The 27049-nt window shown below is 33.7% G+C and overlaps 1 protein-coding gene across 5 annotated transcripts in view; it reads right to left on the bottom strand.

Moving 5' to 3' along the window:
* Positions 1 to 27049, bottom strand: part of GRIK2 (glutamate ionotropic receptor kainate type subunit 2) — a 735964-nt gene that overhangs the window by 252970 nt on the left and 455945 nt on the right. For all 5 annotated transcript variants that reach the window (XM_053592072.1, XM_053592073.1, XM_053592074.1 and 2 more), the window contains one exon: positions 21201 to 21314. In XM_053592072.1, coding sequence (XP_053448047.1) covers positions 21201 to 21314 — 114 coding nt within the window. The remainder of the gene's footprint in view (positions 1 to 21200; positions 21315 to 27049) is intronic.

The raw sequence follows: 27049 nt of genomic DNA, 5'->3' as shown, positions 1-27049 counted from the left end.
GTTGAACTCAATAACAACAGGAACCTGCATACCCATACAAAAACAAGGAAGCTAAACAACCTTATGCTGAAGGATGGATGGGTTATAGATGAGATTAAGAAGAAAATCACCAAATTTTTGGAACAAAACAACAATTAAGACATCAATTACCAGAACCTCTGGTATAATGCGAAGGCAGTCCTAAGAGGGTAATTTATAGCACTGCAAGCCTTCCTCAAGAAAACGGAAAGAGAGGAAGTTAATAACTTAATGGGACATCTCAAGCAACTGGAGAAGGAAAAACACTCCAACCTCAAACCCAGCAGAAGAAAAGAAATAAACAAAATCAGAGCAAAATTAAATTAAAATGAAAACAGAAGAATTATACAACAGATCAATAAAATCCATAAGTTGGTTTTTTGAAAAGATCAGTAAAATAGATAAAGCTTTGGCCAACCTAACCAGGAAAAAAGGAGTAAAATATCTAATTTCATCAATCAGAAATGGTAACGATGAAATAACAACAGACCCCTCAGAAATTCAAAAAATCCTTAACGAATACTACAAGAAACTCTACTCTCAGAAATATAAAAATCTGAAAGAAATCGACAAATACCTAGAAGTACACTACCTACCAAGACTTAGCCAGAATGAAGTGGAAATGTTGAACAGGCCTATATCAAGTTCTGAAATAGCATCAACTATACAAAATCTCCCAAAAAGAAACGCCCAGGACCAGATGGCTTTACGTCAGAATTCTACCAAACCTTTAAAGAAGAACTAGTACCTATATTACTAAACCTCTTCCAAAATATAGACAAAGAAGGAATATTTCAAAGCACTCAACCTAGACCTCCCATTCGATCCTGCAATCCCATTACTGGGCATCTACCCAGAAGGAAAAAAATCCTTTTATCATAAGGATACTTGTACTAGACTGTATATTGCAGCTCAATTTACAATCGCCAAAATGTGGAAAGAGCCTAAATGCCCACCAACCCAGGAATGGATTAACAAGCTGTGGTATATGTATACCATGGAATACTATTCAGCCATTAAAAAAAATGGAGACTTTACATCCTTCGTATTAACCTGGATGGAAGTGGAAGACATTATTCTTAGTAAAGCATCACAAGAATGGAGAAGCATGAATCCTATGTACTCAATTTTGATATGAGGACAATTAATGACAATTAAGGTTATGGCGGGGGGAAGCAGAAAGAGGGATGGAGGGAGGGGGGTGGGGCCTTAGTGTGTGTCACACTTTATGGGGGCAAGACATGATTGCAAGAGGGACTTTACCTAACAATTGTAATCAGTGTAACTGGCTTATTGTACCCTCAATGAATCCCCAACAATAAAAAAAATAATAATAAATAAAAAAAAAAAGAAGGAATATTACCCTACACATTCTATGAAGCAAACATCACCTTGATCCCCAAACCAGGGAAAGACCCAACAAAAAAGGAAAATTATAAACCAATATCACTAATGAATATTGATGCTAAAATACTCAATAAGATCCTAACAAACAGAATCCAACAACACATCAAAAAAATTATACACCATGACCAAGTGGGATTTATCCCAGGGTCTCAAGGCTGGTTCAATATACATAAATCTATAAATGTAATTCAGCACATAAACAAACTAAAAAATAAGGACCATATGATTCTTTCAATTGATTCAGAAAAAGCTTTTGATAATATCCCACATCTTTTCATAATCAGAATACTTAAGAAAATTGGTATAGAAGGGACCTTTCTTAAACTAATAGAGGCCATCTACAGCAAAGCCAAAGCCAATATTGTATTGAATGGAGTTAAATTGAAATCATTTCCACTTAGATCAGGAACCAAGCAAGGTTGCCCATTGTCTCCATTGCTCTTTAGCATTGCAATGGAAGTTTTAGCCATTGCAATTAGGGAGGAAAAGGCGATCAAGGGTATCCACATAGGGTCAGAAGAGATCAAACTTTCACTCTTCTGTGAAAGCAGATGATATGATCGTATATCTGGAAAACACTAGGGATTCTACTACAAAACTTTTAGAAGTGATCAAGGAATACAGCAATGTCTCAGGCTATAAAATCAACACCCATAAATCCGTAGCCTTTATATATACCAACAATAACCAAGCCGAACAAACAGTCAAGGACTATATTCTTTTCACAGTAGTGCCAAAGAAGATGAAATATTTGGAAGTATATCCAACAAAGGAGGTGAAATATCTCTACAGAGAGAACTATGAAACTTTAAAAAAAGAAATAGCTGAAGATGTTAACAAATGGAAAAACATACCATTCTCATGGCTGGGAAGAATCAACACTGTTAAAATGTCTATACTGTCCAAAGCAATATATAATTTTAATGCATTTCCTATTAAAGCTCTATTGTCATATTTTAAATACTTCGTTTTGTATGGAATCAGAAAAAACCTCAAATAGCCAAAACATTACTCAGCAATAAAAAACACAGCAGGAGGAATCACGCTACCAGACCTGAGACTGTCCTGTAAATCGATAGTGATCAAAACAGTATGGTATTGGCACAAAAACAGAGAAGTAGATGTCTGGAAAAGAATAGAGCACCAAGAAATGAATCCATCTACTTACCGTTATTTGATCTTTGACAAGCCAATTAAAAACATTCAGTGGGGAAAAGATTCCCTATTTAACAAATGGTTCTGGGTGAACTGGCTGGCAACCAGCAGAATATTGAAACTGGACCCACACCATTAACTAAGATACACTCTCACTGGATTAAAGATTTAAACTTAAGACATAAAACTATAAAAATTCTTGAAGAAAGTGCAGGGAAAACTCTTGAAGGAATCGGCCTGAGTGAATATTTTAGGAGGAGGACTCCCCATACAATTGAAGTAGTATCAAAAATACACTACTGGGACCTGATCAAACTAAAAAGCTTCTGCACAGCCAAGAACATAGTAAGTAAGGCAAGCAGGCAGCCCTCAGAATGGGAGAAAATATTTGCAGGTTATACTTCCGATAAAGGTCTAATAACCAGAATCCACAGAGAACTCAAACGTATTAGCAAGAAAAGAACACATGATCCCATCTCAGGGTGGGCAAGGGACTTGAAGAGAAACTTCTCTAAAGAAGACCAACCCAAGATCTACAAACACATGAAAAAAAGCTCATCATCCTTAATCATCAGAGGAATGCAAATCAAAACTACTTTGAGAGATCACCTAACCCCAGTAAGAGTAGCCCACATAACAAAATCCCAAAGCCAGAGATGTTGGCGTGGATGTGGAGGAAAGGGCACACTTCTACACTGCTGGTGGGAATGCACACTAATACGTTCCTTTTGGAAGGATGTTTGGAGAATACTTAGAGACCTAAAAATAGACCTGCCATTTGAGCCTATAATTCCTTTACTAGGTTTATACCCAGAAGACCAAAAATCACAATACAACAAAGACATCTGTACCAGAATGTTTATTGCAGCCCAATTCATAATTGCTAAGTCATGGAAGAAGCCCAAGTGCCCATCGACCCATGAATGGACTAGCAAACTGTGGTAAATGTATACCATGGAATATTATGCAGCCTTAAAGAAAGATGGAGACTTTACCTCTTTCATGTTTACATGGATGGAGCTGGAACATATTCTTCTTAGCAAAGTATCTCAGGAATGGAAGAAAAAGTATCCTATGTACTCAGCACTACTATAAAGCTAAATTATAGCTTTCACATGAAGGCTATAACCCAACTATAGCACAAGACTATGGGGAAAGGGCCAAGGAAGGGGAAGGGAGGGGGGAGGTTAGGGTGGAGGGAAGGTAATCGGTGGGGCCACACCTATGGCGAATCTTAGAATGGGTACAGGAGAAACTTACTAAATGCAGAATACAAATGTCTACATATAATAACTAAGAAAATGCCATGAAGGCTACGTTGAACAGTTTGATGAGAATATTTCAGATTGTATATGAAACCAGCACATTGTACCCCTTGATTGCACTAATGTAGACAGCTATGATTTAACAATGAAAAAAAAAAGGGAGAGAGAGAGAGAGAAATTGGTTGTAGTAGCAGAGTGAAAAGAGAGGGCTAGATGTTGGTGATAAATTCTGCTTAAAAACAAGTGGAGTCTTAGAATGGAAAACTATAGATTCAGAATTTGGTATGTTTCCTTGCAGAGATGTGGGCAATTCCACTGTCTCTCCACTGTCACTGAGTTGTCACTGTCAGGGCAGAGTGTCAAGTTGGCTTACACATATGGCTGGAATCATGACCTTTTTTTCTATTAAAAATATACATAATTGTAGAGGAAAACAGATTTCTTTTTTTACCCATCACTAGATTTATGACTCAGACCCCTATAACAAAAGACTGATTAACAAAAGGAAAACATACATAAATAAAAACATTTATTTAATGTAAGTTTTATGTGACATGGGAGCTTTCAGAAATGAAGACTCACACAAAGAGGTAAACTTAGATTGATGAAGTGGAAAAATCTAATAGAACAAAAGGGAACAATCTAATAGCAATAAACCAAGGGGAACTTAGCAGGGACTGTTCAGATTCTTTTCTACGTCCTTGTGAGTTCAGAGATTTCCTCTGGGCATAGGGAGAGTCCCACTTGAATGAAAATCTTATGACCTATTTCAAGGGAGAATGCCAGTGAAAGTCAGAAAGTGATCTTCCTGGGCTTTCTCTGTACCAAGATGCCATATGAGAGGGGTAATATGTCCTAAACCTCATCAAGCCACAGGAAAATAAGAGTCCTTGGTTCCCTAGAAACAGTTAAAAAAAAAATATTTTGTTCTTCTCCCCAACAAAAGTCATTGCCCAGAGATCTATAATCTGTAACAAATAGTAAACTAGGTAGATTTCCCAAGGCATTTTTAGGGAACTACCTATTTCCCCCTGCCTTGACCTGGAAGAAAACTGATGGAAAAATTGAGTCCAGGTGGCTCTGGACTCAGTGGCATTAAGTGCTCTGCCAAAATTTAGAAGATTCAAGTTTATATCAGCTAAAAGTTAGTTCCTCAGACTATTTTTCTCTTTTTTTATCATCAGTTTCATGAAGGTATAATTGACAAACAAAAATTATATATTGCATATATTTAAGGTGTACAAGGTAATATTTTGATTCATGTATACTACATGATTACTACGATAAAGATACTTAGCATGTCCATCATCTCACATTATGTGTGTGTGGTAATAATAAAATCTATCCAGCAAACTTCAAGTATACAATATATTATTATTAACTTTAGTCACATGCTGTACATTAGGTCTCCAAAATTTATTCATTGCATAACTGAAAGTTAGGGAATCATTACCGTCATCTAGGGAAATTTCAATCAAACACTTCATCAGTTAGAATGTCTAGGCGTAGGACCTGGACGTCAATGTTTAAAACAAAAAACATATACCTCCACCTAATGTTTACGTGCTGCTGAGATGTCTAATAGCTGCTCAAAATACATCCAATGAAAGAGACACTGGAAAAATGATGAAATGGAAACTATTGCATTACATAATATTAAGAAAGTATCTCAGATAAAACATGTAAGTTTTTGGATTAAATGTGCCCGCCAAGATTGTGGATTAATGCTATCAAATAGAAATATAATGCAGTAAGTCACAAATAGGAGCCACCATATTATTTAGATTTTTATAGTAACCATAGTAAAAAAAGTTAAAGTGACAGATAAAGTTAATCTAAACAGTATATTTGATTTAACTGTGGAGTGTGAGCTGTGAGGCAGCAGAACTCCCACAGCGGGGTTGGTGCATTTGGGGAACAATCCCCAATTGTTTATTTTTTCTCTTAGTAAAACAACAGCCCTCTCTCCCTGCTCCCTCTGGCACAGGTCATGTAGCTTCTGTATACTTTCCTGTCTTTTGCCTAAAAGCACATAGCCTTCTTTCGCTGAAGTTAATCTTTACCCCATGTACTAATATTCACGTCCTTGTGAATATTGCTTGTGATAAAACGCCTTTTACTTATCCAGTTACTTCCTCTCAGCCTTGTAAGATGAAAATATTCCCACTCACTTTCTTTGCTGATTTGCAACATTATTAATATAAGCAACCTTGTTTAGGTACTATATTTAAAAAGCTGTTCTCATGGCTCAGTGATGGCTGCAGTCATCAGCTGTGTCAGACCTTCCCATCCCATCTCTTTGGATCTCATCTCTGTCTTTCATGTAATCTGTGTTTCTTGTGTAATTTATTTTCTCAATTATCCACCATTCCCACTCTGATTCATTTACTCTTCCTACTGGTTTGCGAAATGTCACCTAATATTTTTAAAATATTAACATTTCAGCATGTTATTAATATAGAATGAAAATATTTTATAGCTTTTTAAAGCCAGTATTTATTTTACCCTAAATGTCATCTCCATCTCAAATTTTATTTGAAAGCCAGTATTTATTTTACCCTAAATGTCATCTCCATTCAGTCTTGCCAAATTTCAAATGTTGAATAGTCATGTTTAGCTACATATTAGGTACCATTTTGGACAGCACATATCTAGACACTAGAGAATGTTAAAGACAATGACATTTTTAAAAAGTTGACACAACAAAGCATATCTTAGTGAAGTTCCCTAGTTTCAGGAATAAAAAGATAATCTTGAAATTATTCTTAGAAAGAAAAAATACAGCCCACGTTTAAAAATTAGGAGCCAGACTGACCTTTGAACAACAGCAGCATAGAAGACAATGGAATAGTGTCTTCCAAAGAATTCTACATATAATTCTGTACATGAATACAATTTTTTAAAATACATAAGGTCTAAACTTTCTCAGAATGCCATCATAGCCTGTGTTCTAACAAAATGAGAAAATAATCCAGGAAAAATGCAAGAATAGGATCCAGGAAAATGGGGTTAGAAGCATAGGAGATAGAGAAACACAATTCCCAGTACTCAGGTGAAACAAAGGCCCAGATGACAGCTTTGAAAAAAGCTAGAGGAAACCACAGCCAGGTTGCAGCAGGAGAACATGGCTTAAGGTTAAGACTCCAAAGACCTACTAGGAATGCTTAAGTAATCTGTATGTCTTCCTATATTAAGAGGAGCAGTATCAAAAATACACTACTGGGACCTGATCAAACTAAAAAGCTTCTGCACAGCCAAGAACATAGTGAGTAAAGCAAGCAGACAGCCCTCAGAATGGGAGAAAATATTTGCAGGTTATACCTCCAAGAAAGGTCTCATAACCAGAATCCACAGAGAATTCAAATGTATTAACCAGAAAAGAACACGTGACCCCATCTCAGGGTGGGCAAGGGACTTAAAGAGAAACTTCTCTAAAGAAGATAGATGCACAATTTACAAACACATGAAAAAAAGCTCATCATCCTTAATCATCAGAGGAATGCAAATCAAAACTACTCTGAGATATCACCTAACCCCAGTAAGAGTAGCCCACATAACAAAATCCCAAAACCAGAAATGTTGGCGTGGATGTGGAGGAAAGGGCACACTCCTACACTGCTGGTGGGAATGCCCACTAATACGTTCCTTCTGGAAGGATGTTTGGAGAATACTTAGACCTAAAAATAGACCTGCCATTTGATCCTATAATTCCTTTACTAGGTTTATACCCAGAAGACCAAAAGTCACACTATAACAAAGACATCTGTACCAGAATGTTTATTGCAGCCCAATTCATAATTGCTAAGTCACGGAAGAAGCCCAAGTGCCCATCGACCCACGAATGCACTAGCAAATTGTGGTACATGTATACCATGGAATACTATGCAGCCTTAAAGAAAGATGGAGGCTTTACCTCTTTCATGTTTACATGGATGGAGCTGGAACATATTCTTCTTAGCAAAGTATCTCAGGAATGGAAGAAAAAGTATCCAATGTACTCAGCCCTACTATGGAGCTAAATTACAGGTTTCACGTGAAGACTATAACCCAACTATAGCACAAGACTATGGGGAAAGGGCCAAGGAAGGGGAAGGGAGGGGAGAGGTTTTGGTGGACGGATGGTAATGGGTGGGGCCACATCTATGGTGCATCTTAGAATGGGTACAGGCGATTGCACTTATGTACAGAGCTATGATTTAACAATTAAAAAAAGAGGAGTTTTTTAAGCTTGGTGAGAGTTTTAGAAGATGAATTCATGACATTTCTTTAGAAAGCTGGCAAATAGATTTACAAATTACTCTGCACTAGACCTGTCATTAAAAAAATAAACATATAAAAATAAATCACAAAGATAAAGTGGGAAATAGTCCAGTAAGCTTTAAATAGGAGAAATAAAAATTGCCTAAACAAAAATAATGCCAAAGAATATACATCAAATGTGTTTTTAATAAAAAATGTTGGAACATTTAAAAATGTTTATATTTTAGCTACTTCACCATAAAATTTATGAATGGAATGAAAATTAGCAAAAATATGCATTTCATAACAAAGTACTTATTGGCACCAGTCAAATAAAGGGCACAAGAATGTAGAAGCTGATATTTAAAAAGGCTATGAACACTAAATTCAGTAAAAGATGGTTAATTCTATATTTCTCTCAGTATAAAGAAACAAGTAGATGTTAAAAAGAATTTTTTGAAAGTATGCCATTTAAATTAATTAATATCTATTACCTGAACTTCAAAGTCTGGGTTGGTTTAAGAGATAGACTGTCACTGTAGGTAGAGTGCCATGACACCATAGCTCACAGCAATCTCAAACCCTTAAGCTTAGTGACCCTCTTGCTCAGCCTCCCTAGTACCTAGGACTACAGGTGCCTGCTATAACACAGGCTGGTTTTACTATTTTTTAGTAGAGACAGTGTCTCACTTGGGCTCAAGCTGGTCTAGAACTCCTGAGTTCAAATGATCCACCTTGGCCTCCCAGAGAGCTGGGATTACAGGCGTGAGCCATGGTGCTCAGCCAGCCATACTACTTCTTATTAAAAAAAAAAAAAAAAAGTCTTCAAAGCATTTGTCAGAGAAAATCATCTTTATATGAATTTATCATTAAATAATTAAAAACAAAACAAATAAATGGAGTATTTAAGTCATAAAAGGTTAGAAAATAGAAAACTTAAACCCCCTAGAAGCAGAAGGTAAGAATACAAAAAAAAAAAATAGAAAATAGAAGAAAAGAAAATGGCTAAATTGAAAACATGTGCTTCAATAAAAGCAACAATAATAAAATAAGATCTATTAATGAAACAAACTGAGAAAAAAATAATAATTTTTTTAAATCCCAAAGAATTTTATATGAGAAAGAGACTCAAGTAGATAGATATTATAAAAATTATATGATGACATTAAATGAAAATCCATGTTAATAAATATGAATATCATCTTATATGTTAATGCATAAAGTAAAACTGCCTTAAAATATGTAATAAAATGAATAGGTCAATAATCATAAGAGAAATTATAAAGGTTATTAAATATTTTTTCAGAAAAAACTACTGTCATTTTTATATTTAACCTAACATAAAACAATCTTATAATACATAGCCTTCTTTGGACTATAGCAAATGCTTTGACACCACTTTCCCCTCTTTTTTAAATGAAGTTAGCACGACTCTGATATAAGAAAGTAGCAAAATGTGGTTATGGGACAGTCACTATTAAAGATACTTACATACAATAGAGCAAACAAATTATAGCAGTCCATTAAACTATGTTTTAACCACATTTAAAAATAGCTTGTATCTGGAAAAAAATTTTTACTAGTCAGAAGATAATTAATGCATGAATCGCAACAATAAGTATAACTAGAGTATTAACACAATCGCTATAGATGACCCAAGTTTTATATTGTATTTAGTGTTCATTCTTAAACAATTATTTATTGAAAAGCTAAAAATAAAAGATTTTTTTTAGAGCCAGTCGTAGTTGCTCTGGGTAGTGTTGTGTTGTCATTTGTCATGCTCCTGGGCTCCAGCAATCCTCCTGTCTCAGCCTCTCAAGAAGATGGAACTACAGGTGCCCACCACAATGCCCAGCTAATTTATATATATATATAAATTATTATATATATATATTTTTTTTTAGTGGAGATAGGGTCTTGCTCTTGTTCAAGCTGGTCTCGAACCCCTGAGGCAAGCAATCACCTCCTCAGCTTCCCAGAGTGCTAGGATTATAGTCATGAGCCACCACCACACCCAGTTATAAAAGACCTCCCTAAGCATAATTCTATTATCACAGTTAATAACAAGAAAAATACTATTACAACAAGGAACAGGCTCACAGAATAAAGTTTTCAACAAATGCATATAAAAATAAAGCAAAGCCATTAAAAATTAGTAATGAAATTATGGGTATGTATACTTAATAAATAATTGTAGATCCTGTAAGTATAGGACTATATTCATAAAGTAGTTCAACACTGAAAACGAAAAGTATTTTTCCTGTATTTATGGAATAAAAATCTACAATCACAGCAATCTTTCCTCATAAACTCTATCTGGTGTGTATTCTACTGAAATTGTGGTGTATGGTGTCTTTTTAACTTTAATTTATAAGATCCCTTTTTAAAAATTGTTTTCATATTGTTTTTATATTGTTTTTCTTGAATTTTCCTGAGAATCTTAATAGAAAGTTAAGAGGAAGCAAATCTTTCACAGTATTAATGAGGATAGCTGTATTATGGATATCTAGAGAGTATTTTAATTAAAGAATTGTAGATAATTTCAATATTTGAATCCTAAAAGCAATAACAGAATTTATAAAATGGAGCACCAGTAATAAAAGAGTAGATTAAAGATGAAAACTAGAGGGCAGGTTAAAAAAGAAAAAAGAAAAATATGGGCTCTTAATGAAAAGAATTTTATGTTTTGCTTCTTCAGCTCTGTTTTTCTTTTGATCTAACCACATGAACATCTTTTCCAAAGTTGTTATCCATCAATGCCTTTGACTTGACAGCTGGCATAGAGGCACCAAGCCATCTGCCAACCCGTAAGCCAAGTCCCAGTCAAACTCCTCCAAGCCAACTGAAGAACTGATATTCTCATGTCCCAACTTTTAAACAATTTGCATTTTTTTTGAGAAAATGATTGGTTGTTCTTATGTTTATCGTAAATTACTTCAAAAATGTTATTTTTATTGTTATTTCTTATTATATAAGAAAATTTTATGAAAAGATTTATGAAGGTGAGAAATAATTATGATAAGTTTTATTCTTAGCCAATTCTTGGTTAATGAGCATGAGTAAAATTGTGAAACTCATAATTGGAAAATGATTTTTAAAAGAGTATCTTTTGTCAATATTAGAAAATAAAATAAATTTAAGTGCTAATTTATTTGATCATGTTTTAAAAATCCTTTCGAACGAAATGCTTTATAAGGCATTTATTTGCATTAACTGAAAATGGTGTTTTTAAGCCTGAGATTTAATGAAAAACTAGTATTATTAGCATTTGTAAAGATCAATGACTATTTGACTTTATAACTTCTTATACTATCTAGGTCCAATACACAATTCCAAGGTTGTAATCTCAGTTCTTTCAATAAATACTACCAACTCCTCTAAATTACATTTTACCTACTCTAACATAGTCCTCGGTTATTTTTGTTTAAGCTAACTTAAGGAAGTTTCAAAAATGTATATAACAAAACTCTGATCTCAAAATGCAAAGGGATCATACATTTTAAGGGAACTATTTGACAATAAGCTTTATGAGTATTTTCATTGCATTTCTATGATTCATACTACCATAAATATTGCAGGAAAAATATATGAAAACTGAATTGGACAAGGCAAAAAAAAAAAATCTAATTTGCAGCCTCAAGAAATACCCCCCAAAAGAGCAATAGGTAAAAGATAAGCATAAATAACAATACAAGAATAAGCTACTGACAGGACGGTATTTTTTTATTTCTTTTTCAGCTTCCTCCATTCCAGCAAGTGCTATGTAAAACTAAGAACAGTCTCATAATTATTTGAGTCCCATTCTTCCAATATCTTTCTATTCACTGTTGCTCTTAAAGTCTGAATTCTGCCATCCCTAATTAGTGTCCATGTCAGAAGCCCATGGTGCACTCCAGGTTATCACCATTGGAAGGGAGAATACCAGGAGGAAGGAGGGAGGAACGCTAGCAGCTACCATCAGTACAGCTGCATGCTGCCAGGAAAAGGCAACGCTAATGATGACTGGCTTGGGAGGATAAAGAGCTATGGATGAAGCAAATCACCACATGGGCTCACACCATTGCTCTCTTGCTTGGGAAACAAACTCCATTTTGGTATCTCAAGACATTATTAAAAAAACTCTCTCACATTAATTTTTTGGATAGTAAATTTTTGGATAGTAGCTACAATAATCTGGAGCTTATATTTTAAAACCACAACAAAATAATGCAGGGCGGTGCCTGTGGCTCAGTGAGTAGGGCGCCGGCCCCATATGCCGAGGGTGGTGGGTTCAAACCCAGCCCCGGCCAAACTGCAACAACAACAACAAAAAAATAATAAAATAAAATAAAATAATGCAGTATACCCACACAGCAAAATTTTACCTCAATAATTTTCTCTTAAACCATGTTTATTATTTAGTTTTATGTTTTTTAGCAACATTTAAATATAGTCTGAGGTAATCTAGAAAATCTATTTTACTTTCTTTCTTTTTCTTTTTTTTGTAGGCCTATTAAGCAGAAGCATTCATTTTTATGAATGATTCTCAGACACACAACAGTCCTTTAATAAACTATGCAGGTATAATCATATCCTTAGCTACGGCAAACTGTGTTTACCTTTTTCAGAAGAATAACTTCAGAGAATTTCATACTGTACCAAAAAAAAAAAAAAAAAAAGTCTTTCTTGGCCATAATTATCATTCTAAGAAAAGTTACAGTTTTTACTCTGTAATTACAGAAAATCTGCTAGGATTTGGTAGGTGGGAAGAACTTTCTCCCTGTAAAGTAATATTTAATTAACTGATACTGTAGTGAATCCTACAGAAATAATGGCTGTGTGATACAGTTGAACTCAACTTTCAAAAAAAAAAAGAGGCTAGAGTTTTACTAGTTGTGCTGTTCACCAACATTTGAGGAAAGGAACTTACTAGTGTTAAAGAAATAAGGGTTTAAAGGGTGATTTGGCATAGTGATCATCCTTCATATCATTCATTCGTATATAGGAAAAAAAGGCATGTTCTTATAAAAACTGGTATGCTATTAAACTCTTCCACTTGACTGAATTCTCAGTTTAGATGGCAGATCTTGGTTTTTACTATGTTTTAATGATATTAGTATTTTGGCCATTAAATTTTTCATTAGCTTAATTTGCAAGTGAAAGAGTAGAAAAAAACAAAAAGCTAAGGTTCAGATCAATCAAATGTGCCATTTCTCTGAAGTTCCATTACTGGAACTTCTTGGGTTGATGGGAAGAGGCTGTGCCTATTAGCTAATCTCCAAACAGCATTTCATCTCTGAATCTATTACTCTCATACATGAATAGTAAAGATTTTTTTTCTTACATTCATTTCACAAAATGTACAACTTTTATATACATGTTTTACTACTGTGCAAACGGGTGCTTTAAAAATGAAACCCTATAATATTCTGAAATTTAAAAGAAGTTAATTCTTAAATTTTCTGTATTTTAATGTTATAAATACTATGATTTTTAAGGGAAATGGCGCTTTACTGACATTTCTGGGCATAAAATTTCTTGGTTTATCTGTCATGGGAGAATCTGGTTCTAGTTTCTTATTCAAATAAGAAAAACAAAAACAGTAGAAGAATAGTGAATAATCCAGATGTGACTGCACCTACTTTGGGTGAAGTGCACACTTATAAAATCAACTTCAAATGTATAAATGCACATTATGTAACCACAATGTGTGTACCTCTGTAATATTCTGAAAGAAAATAGTAATTAAAAAGTGATATTTGACTGCACAAAACCAATTGCCAATATCTCCATTGATATATGACTGAAAAGAATACGTTATCTCCTTTCCTAACATCCCTATCACACTCTGTGGCAATGCTAATACCTTTGGCTCTAGGCTTGTACTTTAAGTTCTCATTTGCATTTCTCAACCATTTTTTCCCCAACTAATCCATCCCCATTGAAACCTCATGTCTGATTTGTCAACGCTGCCATCTCTTACCACTTTCCTATTGGTATAGTGACTCTTAAAATAGACTCTGTAAATAATCTCCAACTCAGTAGCACCCATAAATAAATCCTCTCTCATTTGTTCAAATGTTTCTAACTCACATCTTTGTTGAACTTTCTGAGAATAACCCATCCTTTCTTTCTTTTAGGTACCTGAATTGTGAGTACAGGTTCTGAAGAAACTGAGGTATTTAACAAAACAAACCTCTGGATGGGTGAATAGAGGTACTGGAACCAGAAACAAAGGCTGAAAACACAGGATAAACAGGTCTACTTAGTTCTGACTTAAAGAAGGAGGGTTGGTGCGCTTTGTTTACCACTGTCCATGCAGGTGGATATAGGTCCAATGAGCAGTTACAAATTTACATCTGAATCTCAGATAAAGATCACAGCTAAAATTCAGATTGTATAATTGTATAAGTCCTATTGTGATAACGTCTGTAAAAATAAGAATGCTAAAGCCAAAATATTGCATTTCCATATATTTTGTCAGTAGTTAGACTGCACAAAAATTCAGATTTCTCTATTCTTTCTTCCATACAAAACACAATATATGAAAAAAATATATGGTTTATATAATAATATAATAATAAAATAGTCCTCAGCAAAATTATACTACCAACAATAACGTTGGGAATAAAAAACAATATAACAACAAAATATAAATATTTATGAATCTTCACTATAGCAATTTTCAAGCAAATTTAATGAAGAATGAGGGAAACAAGTGTGTATGTGCATATGTAGTAAAAAACGGGGGTCTGTGTCACCTATAGGGACCCTAAGATTTTTTTAATTACTCCTAATTTTATATAAAGACTCACAGCTTTATTTCTTTACTCTTTCCTCCTCTTACTACCACCATCAGTTTTATATTTTCCTAGCTCATCTGGATGTCTACAAAAATATGAGAACTAAGATGCATTTGAAATAAAATACATGAAGCTACCAGTGCAAGAATAAAAGGGAGCCTTGTAGAGCTGGCACAATCCCTGAAACAAAAGAACAAATGTGGTGAGAAGATGTGTGGTTGTCTTTGAACAAGCTGGTTGCAGCAACGAGGTCAAAGGAGACTTTAAAATTGAATAAGTTACTTTATCTTACAGTTTACATTTAAGTAGTACAATTGTACATCTACAATATCTTCTTTAAATTATTATTATCATTTTATTTATTTATTTATTTTTGAGACAGAGTCACTGCGTTGCCCTCGGCAGACTGCCTTGGCATCACAGCTCACCGCAACCTCAAACACTCGGGCTTAAGGGACACTCTTGCCTCAGCAACCACGAGGCCCAGCTATTTTTTTTGTTACAGTTGTCATTGCTGTTTAGCAGGCCCAGCCTACTATGTGGCCAGCGCCCTACCCACTGAGCGATGGGTGCTGCCTTCTTTAAATTATTTTGATCTTATTTCCTCAATGCTTATTTAAACAAAACAGCTTAGAAATGGTGGAGAGGTTGCTAAGAATGAAAATGTTTTTCTTAGATTGTTTTCTTAGCGAAGCTGCAGTGTCTGAGTTTCCAAGGCTGACTGCCACACAATTCTCTAAGAACTACATGCTTGACAGTCCTTCCGTGACAATGGAAAGAGAAGAGGCAGAGGGAAAACTGTATTGTGGTGGCAGATTTGAAGCCCTAGAAAACTGCTTTTGCTAATATTACGGGAGAAGCTGTAAGAACCATCGAGGAGATGATCTGGTCACTTCTCTCTTTTGTACTGTGAACTTTTCCATTGTCCTTGAAAGTTTGCTTCTAGATAAGCCTTCTGTATCTGTGTGCGATGACTAAAAAGCTTTACAAGCTTAAGCAAGTAAGTTGGATACTGTAATGCACAACCTTTCACAGAGTGCCAGGAAAGTAAAAATAAGACTAAGTTGCAGTTGCAAGCACATTTGTTAAATTTATTGAGCAAATGGGGAGTAGAAACTCTCCTCAAGAGTAAATGCTTTTCTGAAATAGTAACCAATGCATGGTCATTTGCACACTAAAGTGCTACTAGTCAACAGAAGAAAGAACAGGTACAGTGGCATTTAAATTTCAGCAATCTTTTGATGGACAAAAATCAATTATTATACAGGAGCAGCACAGTGGGAAGCACTCAACATATTTAGACAAGACTGAAAAAAAAATCTATTGAAAACCAAGAACTTAAAGGGAAAAAATAGGCATTTCCTATGTGATTTAAATAAATATTTGATCACATAACCTTTCCCCTAGCTAATCAATTGATAGCAATAATGACAACAGAAACAGATTAGAAACCAAAGCTATGGCATGTGATATTGTTTAAAATCTCTCTAGCTAGATCAGAATTTGTATTTTTCTTAACATTTTTTGACAGGAACTTATATTTTAATAAGTTTTATTTTTGAATATAATCTCTGTGTGATAAATGAAATCACAGAGGAAAACATTCTGGTTGATATTTTTAGTACAATTAATAATGATAAACACAGCAGCAAGGGAATTTCAACAACAATTGAACTTGAAATTTAAAAGCCAGAAAGGCAATATGGGAAATCACAAACAGTATTAAAAACAGTAGACTTGAACTTTAGATGTAGACCTGTAGATGAAGATCCACAAATCTCCATTTTTGAATATAACAAATCTTGCTTCAAGACTAAAAAAAATTAAACATATAAAATAAATGTTTAATATTTCCTAAAATGAATTTACTCACAATATGATATAACATTGTACTGTACCCACTTAATGTATTGGGTCTAGGTCATGATATTGACGTAAAGTAGAAAACATTTGTAAAATGTTCCAATTGCTAATTACAGAAAAAATGAGATAAGCTCCAATACTTCTGATTACCCAGAAGTATCTGAATCTATGGTTTAAAGAGGTTGAAAGAAATCTGGGAGCTAAATTTGGGAGGACAGAAACTAGAGACCTAACATAGTCCAGCAAGAGTAGCTTAAATGCTGGTTTCCGTAAGGGAATGTTTACATTTGGGGATTTTTCCAGAGGGCATCACAGTGTCACAACAGATGTGCAACTACTTCATGAGAAACATTGCTTTAGGTAAACAAGTCTCAGTCAAGGTGCAATTTGCATCCTAAACTGTAGCCTTTGGGCTTTTCTACAATAGACTTCTAGAACTTTCATTTGATAGTATCAATTGCTCGCGTTGACTAAACAGTTTGTTTGAAACCCTAGTACTGCACGTTCCAGCCTTGTGCAACCATGACTGAGTTACTTGGGCAGGCTAGACATCAGCTTTCCAACTTGTAAAATGAAACGAATAATGGTATCTACCTCAAAGGGGATTATACAATAAATGAATAAAGGGGCAGGGCTTTGAACTGTGGCTGGCACATCGTTTGCAGTAAACGTGTGCTATTATTTTTTGTAATGGACCATATTCATGTATTAATATTGGATGAAGTTGAGAAACAGATCAATGTGTTAGCTCTAGTCATCATGGTCTTCTTTCAATTTTGTAAATTTTCCAATATCTTTCCTGGTTTAGGTTCTTGCATGTGCTGTTCTCTCTTCCTAGAACATTTCTTTATCCATTTTTCACCTTGCTATTTTTTTCTCAAACTTTGGGTCTCAGCTGCCTATTCTTCTCTTGTGAGTCCTGACCTGTCCTCTCATTCTTGACTTAAATAAAACTCAGGAGCACCCTGTAAATAAGGCATCATACCTTTTGCTTTTCTATTATATCCTAATCACAAATTGTGTGTGTGCACATTCTTTTTTAAGTCTTTTTAAGGCATTTTTTAAGTCTTATAAAGGCAGAGAGAATATTTATTTTGTTCATCAAGTATAACTTTTAAAAAAATGTCTAGTATATCATCATTATTCAATAGATGTATACTAAATAAAAGAATGAATGAATAAAATCAAATGAAAGAATGATTGAAATTCATGAGAAATAGAGCTGATCATGATTAGCTCATGGATAACACTGAATTCCAGAATACCTCACCATTTTTTTTTTTAGAATACATCATAAAAATGTTGGACAAGAAGCATAAGTGAACTTCTCTTTGTGTCTCCTTTACATATTAGAGACTTTGGAAGAAAGGTCATTATTCATAACATAGCCAGAATTTCCTCTGAGATTTTCCAAGATGGAAAAAGACAAAATAACCATAACATTAATCAAAAAACATAACCTCTCCATAAAATATCAATAAAGCAGCAATAAATTACAGCAAGCATAAGACTTACATAAATTAAGTACATAATCTCTTCAAAACGATTCTCTTGATTGAGGAAACTCTGTGATCAGAATACTCAGAAACAGATTTCTTTTTTTCAGCTGAGATATATGAAAATCAAGTGCCTTATTTTATCCTTTTAGGAAATAGAATCTTTTATACACTGGTAGATTGTCATACTCTATAAATGATCTATTTATTAAAATATAAATTTAATGACTATTTCATAGTTGATCTTACATCTTAGTTACACAAAGTAATGATCTGAAGAGTTCTCAATCATGATTACCAATTCACATTACCCACAGAACTTTAAAAAATGAAGATGTGAAGATGTTCAAGGGTCAAAGTCCAGAAACACTGCTTTGTATGGTATTAAATATGTTTAGAGTAGCAGTGCATTTATTAATTCTTTATGGTTGGCTCTGATATGATGTTAAAATTAAATACCAGTTGTTTATAGATCTATGTAAAATTGTTTATGATAGAGAAAAATATCTGAATTCCTCTAATAAGAAAACACTGTGTAAAGCAAGATTGAGAAATTATATGGGTAATCTTAATCACCTGCTTTGTTTGCACTAAATGATTATAACAACCTGAAAACTTGAAAAATATTTAAATATAGTCATTTGAAGGTTCTGTACTTCTTCTAATGTTCCCATTTAATTTAATCCCATTTAATGGTATTCAAATTAAATACCATTTATTTGATTTAATTTGACAAATATTTATTGAGACCTTGCTATGCCCAAAACACTTCACTCTGACATTGAGAAATCAAAAAACTATAAAATTAGATTATTAGCCTTGTGCAGCTTCACAGCAAATGAAGACACAGACATGCACACATTTTTTTTAATTAAAAAAAGAAACGATGCCTAGTAAGTGCTAGGATGGAATGTTATGATATATAGACACCTCCGAATCCCCAAAACACACACACAACTAAATAAAGAGATGAGAGAATTTCATGGAGTGAGTAGCATGTGCTATGGATTTAGAAAAATGGATAGGATTTTTACAGAGAATATAAAGTATGGAGCAAAGATTTAGAGCCATAAAACAAGTGATGTATTTGGGAATTCAGCTGGATCAGGGAGAACACAGAAAAGAGGGCAGGGCGAGATTACTGAGGGTTACAGAGGTCCTTTGAACAGCACTGTTCACTCTGTGAGAATTGTAAGGGCATATATAGTGGAAAACAGAAGAGTCAAATTCTGTTCTTCTAAGGCATGCTTAGTGATGTTTGGGAAAATAATGCACACATGAGATAAAGACTAGCATAATATTTTAATCATTTGTAGAACTGACAAGTACTATAGTTTGTCAGGAATTGAGAGAAACAGATTGCAGAGAAAGGGAATAGAATTTATGTAATTACAGTAGTGAGCTAACTGATTATTCCAATTCAATTAAAACACAGGATTTTTGAAAGGGAAAAATGGGAAATGAAGATAAAAGATGGGGGAGGACAGACTTTGCAAGAACGTGAACACCAATATTAAAATAGGGGGGCTGTTTAATAGTCAATATGGATTTCATAAAGATTTGTATAACAGGGAAGCAGGAAAATGATAGAATTAGATCTTTATTATTGTTCTTGGTGTCCTGGTTCAAGCAATTACCATCTGCCTGGACAAGCATTAGATTTTTATAGTAGGACTGACGTGCACTGAGGAGAGCTATAGACAAAAGGGATAGTAACGTGGTTACCACAATAGTCTTAGCAGAAGACAATGGGATTCAGGACATGGTGGTAGATGGACCAGGGACAAAATGTTGACTGAAAAATAGGGGTGAGTTGGTGGGTACGGGAGATACCTTTGAAAAGAAAGATAGATATAAAATTCAGCTAAAGGAAGAACTGGAAAGTTTGGACATGGTACATAGGGAATAATAAGTATTCACTGAGGTACTTAGCAAGGGCATGATTAAAACATTTCATGACTTTCATTATGGACAGTTCATGACTATCAGCTTTGTTTCCTTACCTACAGCCTTTAACCTGAGATATTCCATTTTGACATACCTACAGACATCCCTTGTTGTCACTAAAAGCACAAAAATATAATTTTTTTGTCTTAATTTGCCACTGTAGATCAAATTTAGAAATTTTATAAATGCTAAATGTCTGTAGCCATTTGTTCTGGACATCACTCTCACATTCTTACTACGTTGGGATTCAGAAGAACAGGTACGGATAAGATTACTCTGTAGGTAAAAATCACTTACTAAATAATATGTACATGCAAGAGCTTTTTGTTTACTCTAAAATTAAAATGCCCTTTTGCAAATGGCATAGTAAGCATAAGTGAACATTAGGGTGTGAGCTAATTAAAATATATAGTTACAAGAGGGGTAAAAACACCTGGCTTCCCAATAGTAATTTAATTCTTTTGGTGGTAAAAATATGTCTGCCTTGAAAAGCATTTGTCATTTGATTTTATTAGGGAAATTAGTAAAGTAAAAATGACTTTCCAAGATTAAAGTAATGAAATTGAAAGGAAGGTTAAAATATAATTATGATAAAAAATGATCTTGAAAAATGAATGCCATACCCTCGAAACTTATTTGCAGGAAACGAAAACAGAAGCCAAGTTCATGTCTGGCTGCAAACTTAACTATATCTATACAGTTGCATGTCCATGCTATTTTCAAATCTTAACATTGACAGTTCTTCAATAATAACTAATTTTGTAGAAATTAAAAGATTTTCCATAATATATGAAGCTGTATTATTAATCAACATAAACAGCCCAAACATTAATATAATTTACATCATTAAAGACTAACGAAACTGACTGACTCAATTCACATTCACTCATCTGTTATACAGTAATTGCTAAATAACTGTAAGATACATTACATTCTGTTGATTACTATACCAATTACAATGTCCTTTTCTTTCCACTTCCATGTTTGTTTACATTTATCTAAAATTAATGGGAAAACCAAATACTTACCAAAATGGTGGTAACAATCAAAGAACGATTGGATAAGGAATCTGTGATGTTGGCTGGCTTTCCCTTTTGACTTTCTGTCATGTTGAGGCCACTGGCTGGATCCCAGGTTCCAATCTATAAAATAGCATACGCACTTTGTAAATTGTCTATCAGACACCTGGGAAAGAGTACTGCAAGAGAAAGTTAAGACTGCTAACACTTATTATTCACCTCTGCTGCATTCTCAGCTGTCATTAAAGCAAAGGCCAGTTGTTTTAAGCATGATTCACGGCTCTGTGAAGTGTGTCCAGTGAAGTGTAACATTAAAGAACAAAATGAGCCACTGCATTTCTACAGTCAGTGTGGGAGCTTAATTTTCCATTCAAGCTTTCATTCACCAAGATAAACCACATTTGATGATACCTTGATAGCGGGCTAGAAACTCATTAATAGGGCATATCTTTTTCTATAATGGATCTATCTCATCCTTTCATTATAAAGATAACATGTCGTATTATATGAACAAAGCTAAAAGACAGAACAAAATCTGTGGATCCAGGATAAATTGATGGGTAAAGGAAGGCTTAAGGGAGGTATGCCCAGTGGCATAAAACCATATCCAGATTATCTTGGGGGCATTAAAAAACACACCTTTGCACCTTTGAAAATACTCCCAGGAAAGGGGGTGATGGCACAGTCTCATCTAGATAATCATTCCAATATTTCCATCTGTATTCTCTTTAACATGAATTGTAACATACCTAACACCTTCTGATAGGCCATATACTCGCAGTGTTTGAACATTTTATACCATTGAACACAACCTATTTGATGCTGCGGACAGACCTCTGAAAGCCATATATAAGCTCAGGGCTCCACAGAATGCATAGACGGGGTGGTTTATTGGCTCCTACCCCTTGGGACTATTCTATGTGGATAGCAGTGGTCATCACCAAAGGAGAACAGAGGCAAAAGAAGATGTGGAGTCAGTTATTCTTTCCTCAACCTCTTGAACCTGGGAGTCAACAATATGAAATTTGTCTTCCCTAATCCCCTAGTCAATTATCTAATTTATTTTTCTCAGAGGAAAGTAAAACTATTAATTTACTTTTAAAACAAACTTTCGTATATAAATTAGATTATTTTTTAAAATTACTTTGATTTAGCAGGCATTATTCATTCTGGTCTGTGTAAACATGTTAACAAGGTCTCATGTGCATAACTTTGTTTATACAAGATCTTTTATTTTATGAATATTGTATCCACTCTTTTAGACCATCTTTTTCATTGACAATAGCTTTACCAGAAACCTCTGAAGACATTTGTTTATCTTTAATTGAAGAAATACAATAGAAATATTAGTAATTTATGTTGTTCATAAGAGTAGATATGTCATTCTACTAGTTTTACTACATATAAACATGAACCCTCATGTGTTTTTTCAATAATGCATTTAACTAGATAAGGGATTCATATTAATGTCTTTTTAAGCAAGGCCTAAAAAAAAAAAAAAGTCTTGCTGTATTTTTTGATATTGAATTAAATTTTCTTCCTACCATTAAACTCAACATATTCCCTGTGTTTGTGTAACAAGAGAAAAACTCAAATAACTCAGTGGAAGAGAAAAGCAGTTTGACTTAGTGTTTATTCAAAACTAAATTACATACTGGCCAATTACATTTCTTTACATTTAACTATAATTACAAGATGTCATAAAAAGTTTAATTCTAATTCATGTTCAATAATTAAAGGCTTCAGAGGCCAGGCAGATAATATCAATGTGAAAAGTGATGGGGAATGAAGTAATAGGTAAGAATTGCCTTGCAAAGTTGTGTGATATTTAAATCTCACAAAATTCAAGGCAGAGTAGCAAATAGGGGCCACAATCCCAACCAAGGGAGGAGGTGCTTTGTTCAGGTTTCCAAAAAGGCAGCACAAAGGCTAGTAGAGTCCCTGGATGAGGAAGAATGGAGAGATGGTGTCACCAGCAGGTGCTGACCAGCTGAAAGTGTTTCAAATTTGAAATCATTAAAAAAAAAAAAAAACACTCTCTAGGATAAACAAGACACATCTGCAGATTGCATTTTGCAGTGACTATCACTTTGCTGTCCCTGGTCTATAATTAATACCTATCACACATTTCTTCCCTTAGATATTATTTCTTTTCCTTTTTCTCCATTAGCTGAAGAGTTAGGTCTCAGAGACATGTAATTCTACCCGCTAAAGCTTTGGCAAACATCATTTGCCCGGTCTACTTAATGACACCCTCATGCTTAGTTAGCTTTTTAACTAATACAAAATATTTCCCATTTTACTTAATGACACCTTCCATGACTACTTTTATACAAAACAATTGAGCTAAACGTTCACTCATTTTATCATCTAAACATGGTTATCTCATTTCATTCAGTCACTTTCCTCCTACTATTTGGAATTCTCACCCTAATACAGGTTATATGACTTTATAATTTCCTATTATCACAAGTATTAGATATCCTTTTTTGTAAATCTCAGATTTCTTAGTATAATATTGTTTTAGAAATTTTATTGGCTTTAAAATTTTAAGCCAAATACAAGTTTATATATTTGGAGATCACAGGATTTTCTAGATTGTAGACCATGATTCAAAAGCTTCTTCCACTGAGATGTCACCACTATTTTTGTTATATTTCATTTTTTTTATTTTAATGGAAAAAACCATAGACTAAATGAGAATAATCTCTTTTGTTCCTCTATTGGAACAATTATTTTATTATATGATTTAATCAAGTATTTTAAGTACTTTTTTTTCAGTTGCAAAATGAAATTAAGATATCTAAGCACTGTTGAGCTTGCAGAATTGTTTTATGTGCTGAGACTCTATGCCTTTATTTGCCTTGTCTTCACGGTATAAATATCCATAATCCTCTCTTAAAAAAGAAAAAGAATAATAAATTATAAGATCATTCTAATTATAAAGATTAAATTAGGTATGAAATATAAGCATTCTTCAAAAGCCATAAAGAACTATGGAAAATTCTAGCTTTGTTTATTTTTATTTTATTTCATGCTCTTACTGGCTCTTAAATTTACTTTTCTACTCATAAAAAAAGTGCATGTTTGTTGCCATCAAACTATAAAATACACACAAAATATAACAAAGAGATCAACTTAAACTTTGAACCTATGCATATACCCAAAGTCAAGGATAGTTAACACTTCAATGCACTACCTTCGAATCCTTTATCTTTCCATATCTTTTTCTCACATAGTTTCCATCATAGTCGTAGTAACAGAAGGGGTACTAGACTGCCTGGATCCTATTACACATCACCACTTACCACTGGGTGGCTGGGGCACATTACCTCTCTGTGCCTCAATGTCCTCACTGTAAATAGGAAATATTATCCATGTTATAGCTATTGTTGGGATTAGATGAAAAAGAATTCAATATTATGTGGTTATAAGTATGCTACAATCATTCTGACAATAACTATATCCTGTTTATATATTACTGTATTTTCTCCTTGCAATAAAAATTAGCCAAATCCATAATTTTAATAGCTATACGTAAGGAACATCATATGGACATATCATGATTCAGCTACCATTGTTATAAGGTCTCAGTAAGCACATTTGCTTGTGCATTTTACTATTTTCCAAACAGACTTCTAGAATTAGAACTACATTTAATGTTTTTTAAAATTTTTCCCAGAGTCAAACTGAGATAGAATTAGAATACTGACACAAATAATATGAGTTGTTAAGATTTTTACTACATATTTTCAAATAGCTATCCAAAATTATTGTTCTATTTACCTTCTCCCTTGCTGTTCATGGTAGCTGCCATAGGTGTAAGACAACTGCCTAAAAATTTATCTTTTATTTTTAATAGTTTGAATTATATGATTAGGTACTATTATAGAGTTTTATGACTATCATGTCTTTATTTCTAGATAGCAGTTTTATTGATATAAAATAGCCATTGTTATTCCAATTAATTCTTTAAACTTGAGCTTTCAATACATATTAATCACACTGGGCTTCTGTTGTTTATTTATTTGCATTTGCTGATATCATATCTACATTTTCACTTTCAACATATTTCTTATTTTGTAAGTTTCTTTATAAGCAGCTCATTGGTGGATTTTTTTTTAATGTCCTAACTTTTTTTTCTCCCTGAATCTTATGTTTAATATGTCTTTTGTCATATAATTGGGTCCTCATTATTTCCTTTCTACTCCTGGGGTTTTAGTAGTTTTTCCTGTCATTTGGAAGATGAGGTACCTTGAAGTCTGCTGATGGGTATTGTCAACTTTTTCTTACTTTCACTATCCCATTCTAAAACCAATATTGAGCCATAAGAATTGAAATGACATCTACTCCTTGGAAATTCTCTAGGCTTTCATCCATTTTGCTACCACACACACACACACAGATTCACAGTTTTAGTTCACTAAATATGGGGTTGGAATCATGGCCTCTCCATTTTGCTTCTTATATTATGTATCATCTCTCTTCAAGGAAATAATTGCAATTTTTGATACAATTTTAAAAACCATTTTCACATCTAGTGCTTAACTGTATTTGATGTCTACAATACTAGCCACAGTTTCCTCTTTGTTGAATATTTGCTTTTCACTTATCCCTGTTCTTATACAAAACTATTTATAAAGGATAAGTATGTGACATACTTTTATCTGCTTGCAGATTTGGAAGTATTTTTGTTGCCTTCTTATATAAAGAAACCTTAGTTAAAGATGTATTGTGTCACCGTCTTCTTCATTCAGAACTCCTTCCCCTCCCCCAATATTAATGTTACTGAGAAAGACTGAGAACAGTTTCATATGTATTTCTTTAATGGTAAAGAAAGCTTAAAAGCTTCTAAAATTATCTATTTGAAAGTTTTAAATCTCAATCAGAATGTTTGTATGTGTACATATAGGCACACCACATGTATGCATGTATCCATCTATACAGTATAAATACTGTGTCCATAAGGTTCATGTGCAATTTAAAATAGTTTAAAAATAGTAAACTGCACGTGAACTTTATGAACAACCAGTATATGTATATGAACATATAGCATACATGTATTCGTTATGTACACCTAAGTGTGTGTGTATACACATGAAGCTATATATGGAGAGAGGGGGAAGAAAGAGTGAATGGTCATTTTTTATTAAATTTTCCATATATATAATGCATTTCTCCATTTTCTGAATGTAGATTCTGTTTCATCTTACAGTTTTCCAGAATTATTTGTGTCATTATGTTTCTAAAGAAGTATTTCATATACACTCTTTACATAAAATATATTTTCCCCTTTTACTGTCTTATGTCTATATTTTTTCTTAAAGTAATGCCTCCCTCGTGCCCCAATGGATGGCTTCTCACTATGCTTTGATATGGAAGAACTTAGGTATGTTTTCACTGCAGTAAGGATCCCCTTACATTTAAATTGTTTTCATATATGTCCCCAAGTAAAACTTGAATTCCTCTATGGGTAAAGACTTTTGCTTACTCATCTTAAGGCCTTTGAAAATAGGAAATCCTAGGGGCTTTATATGTGACATGTTTAAATATGTTGTTTATATAAAGAAATAGTCGTGTCATTTTCCTTAACTCAGAAATGCCACTGATGGGTTGTTTTGAGTTAAGATTATATTTTATTTACATTTATCTTACTCTCCTGTGTTAGATTCTAAGTCCCTTGAAGGAAGGAAACATATCACAAATCTTTGAATTAAATAATAAACACTGAATAAATACTTATTTTAAATAGAATAATTGGATACCTTACTACATAACAACTTACATTATTTTAGATTGAGTTTCCAATGTCTTTCATTCATTCCTTCATTAGGTAAACATTGAACATAAACTATGTG

Source organism: Nycticebus coucang, chromosome 5, assembly GCF_027406575.1.
Source record: "Nycticebus coucang isolate mNycCou1 chromosome 5, mNycCou1.pri, whole genome shotgun sequence".
Lineage (NCBI taxonomy): Eukaryota > Metazoa > Chordata > Mammalia > Primates > Lorisidae > Nycticebus > Nycticebus coucang.
Note: the sequence above shows the minus strand (reverse complement) of the source record. Positions and strands in the feature narration are given on the sequence as shown.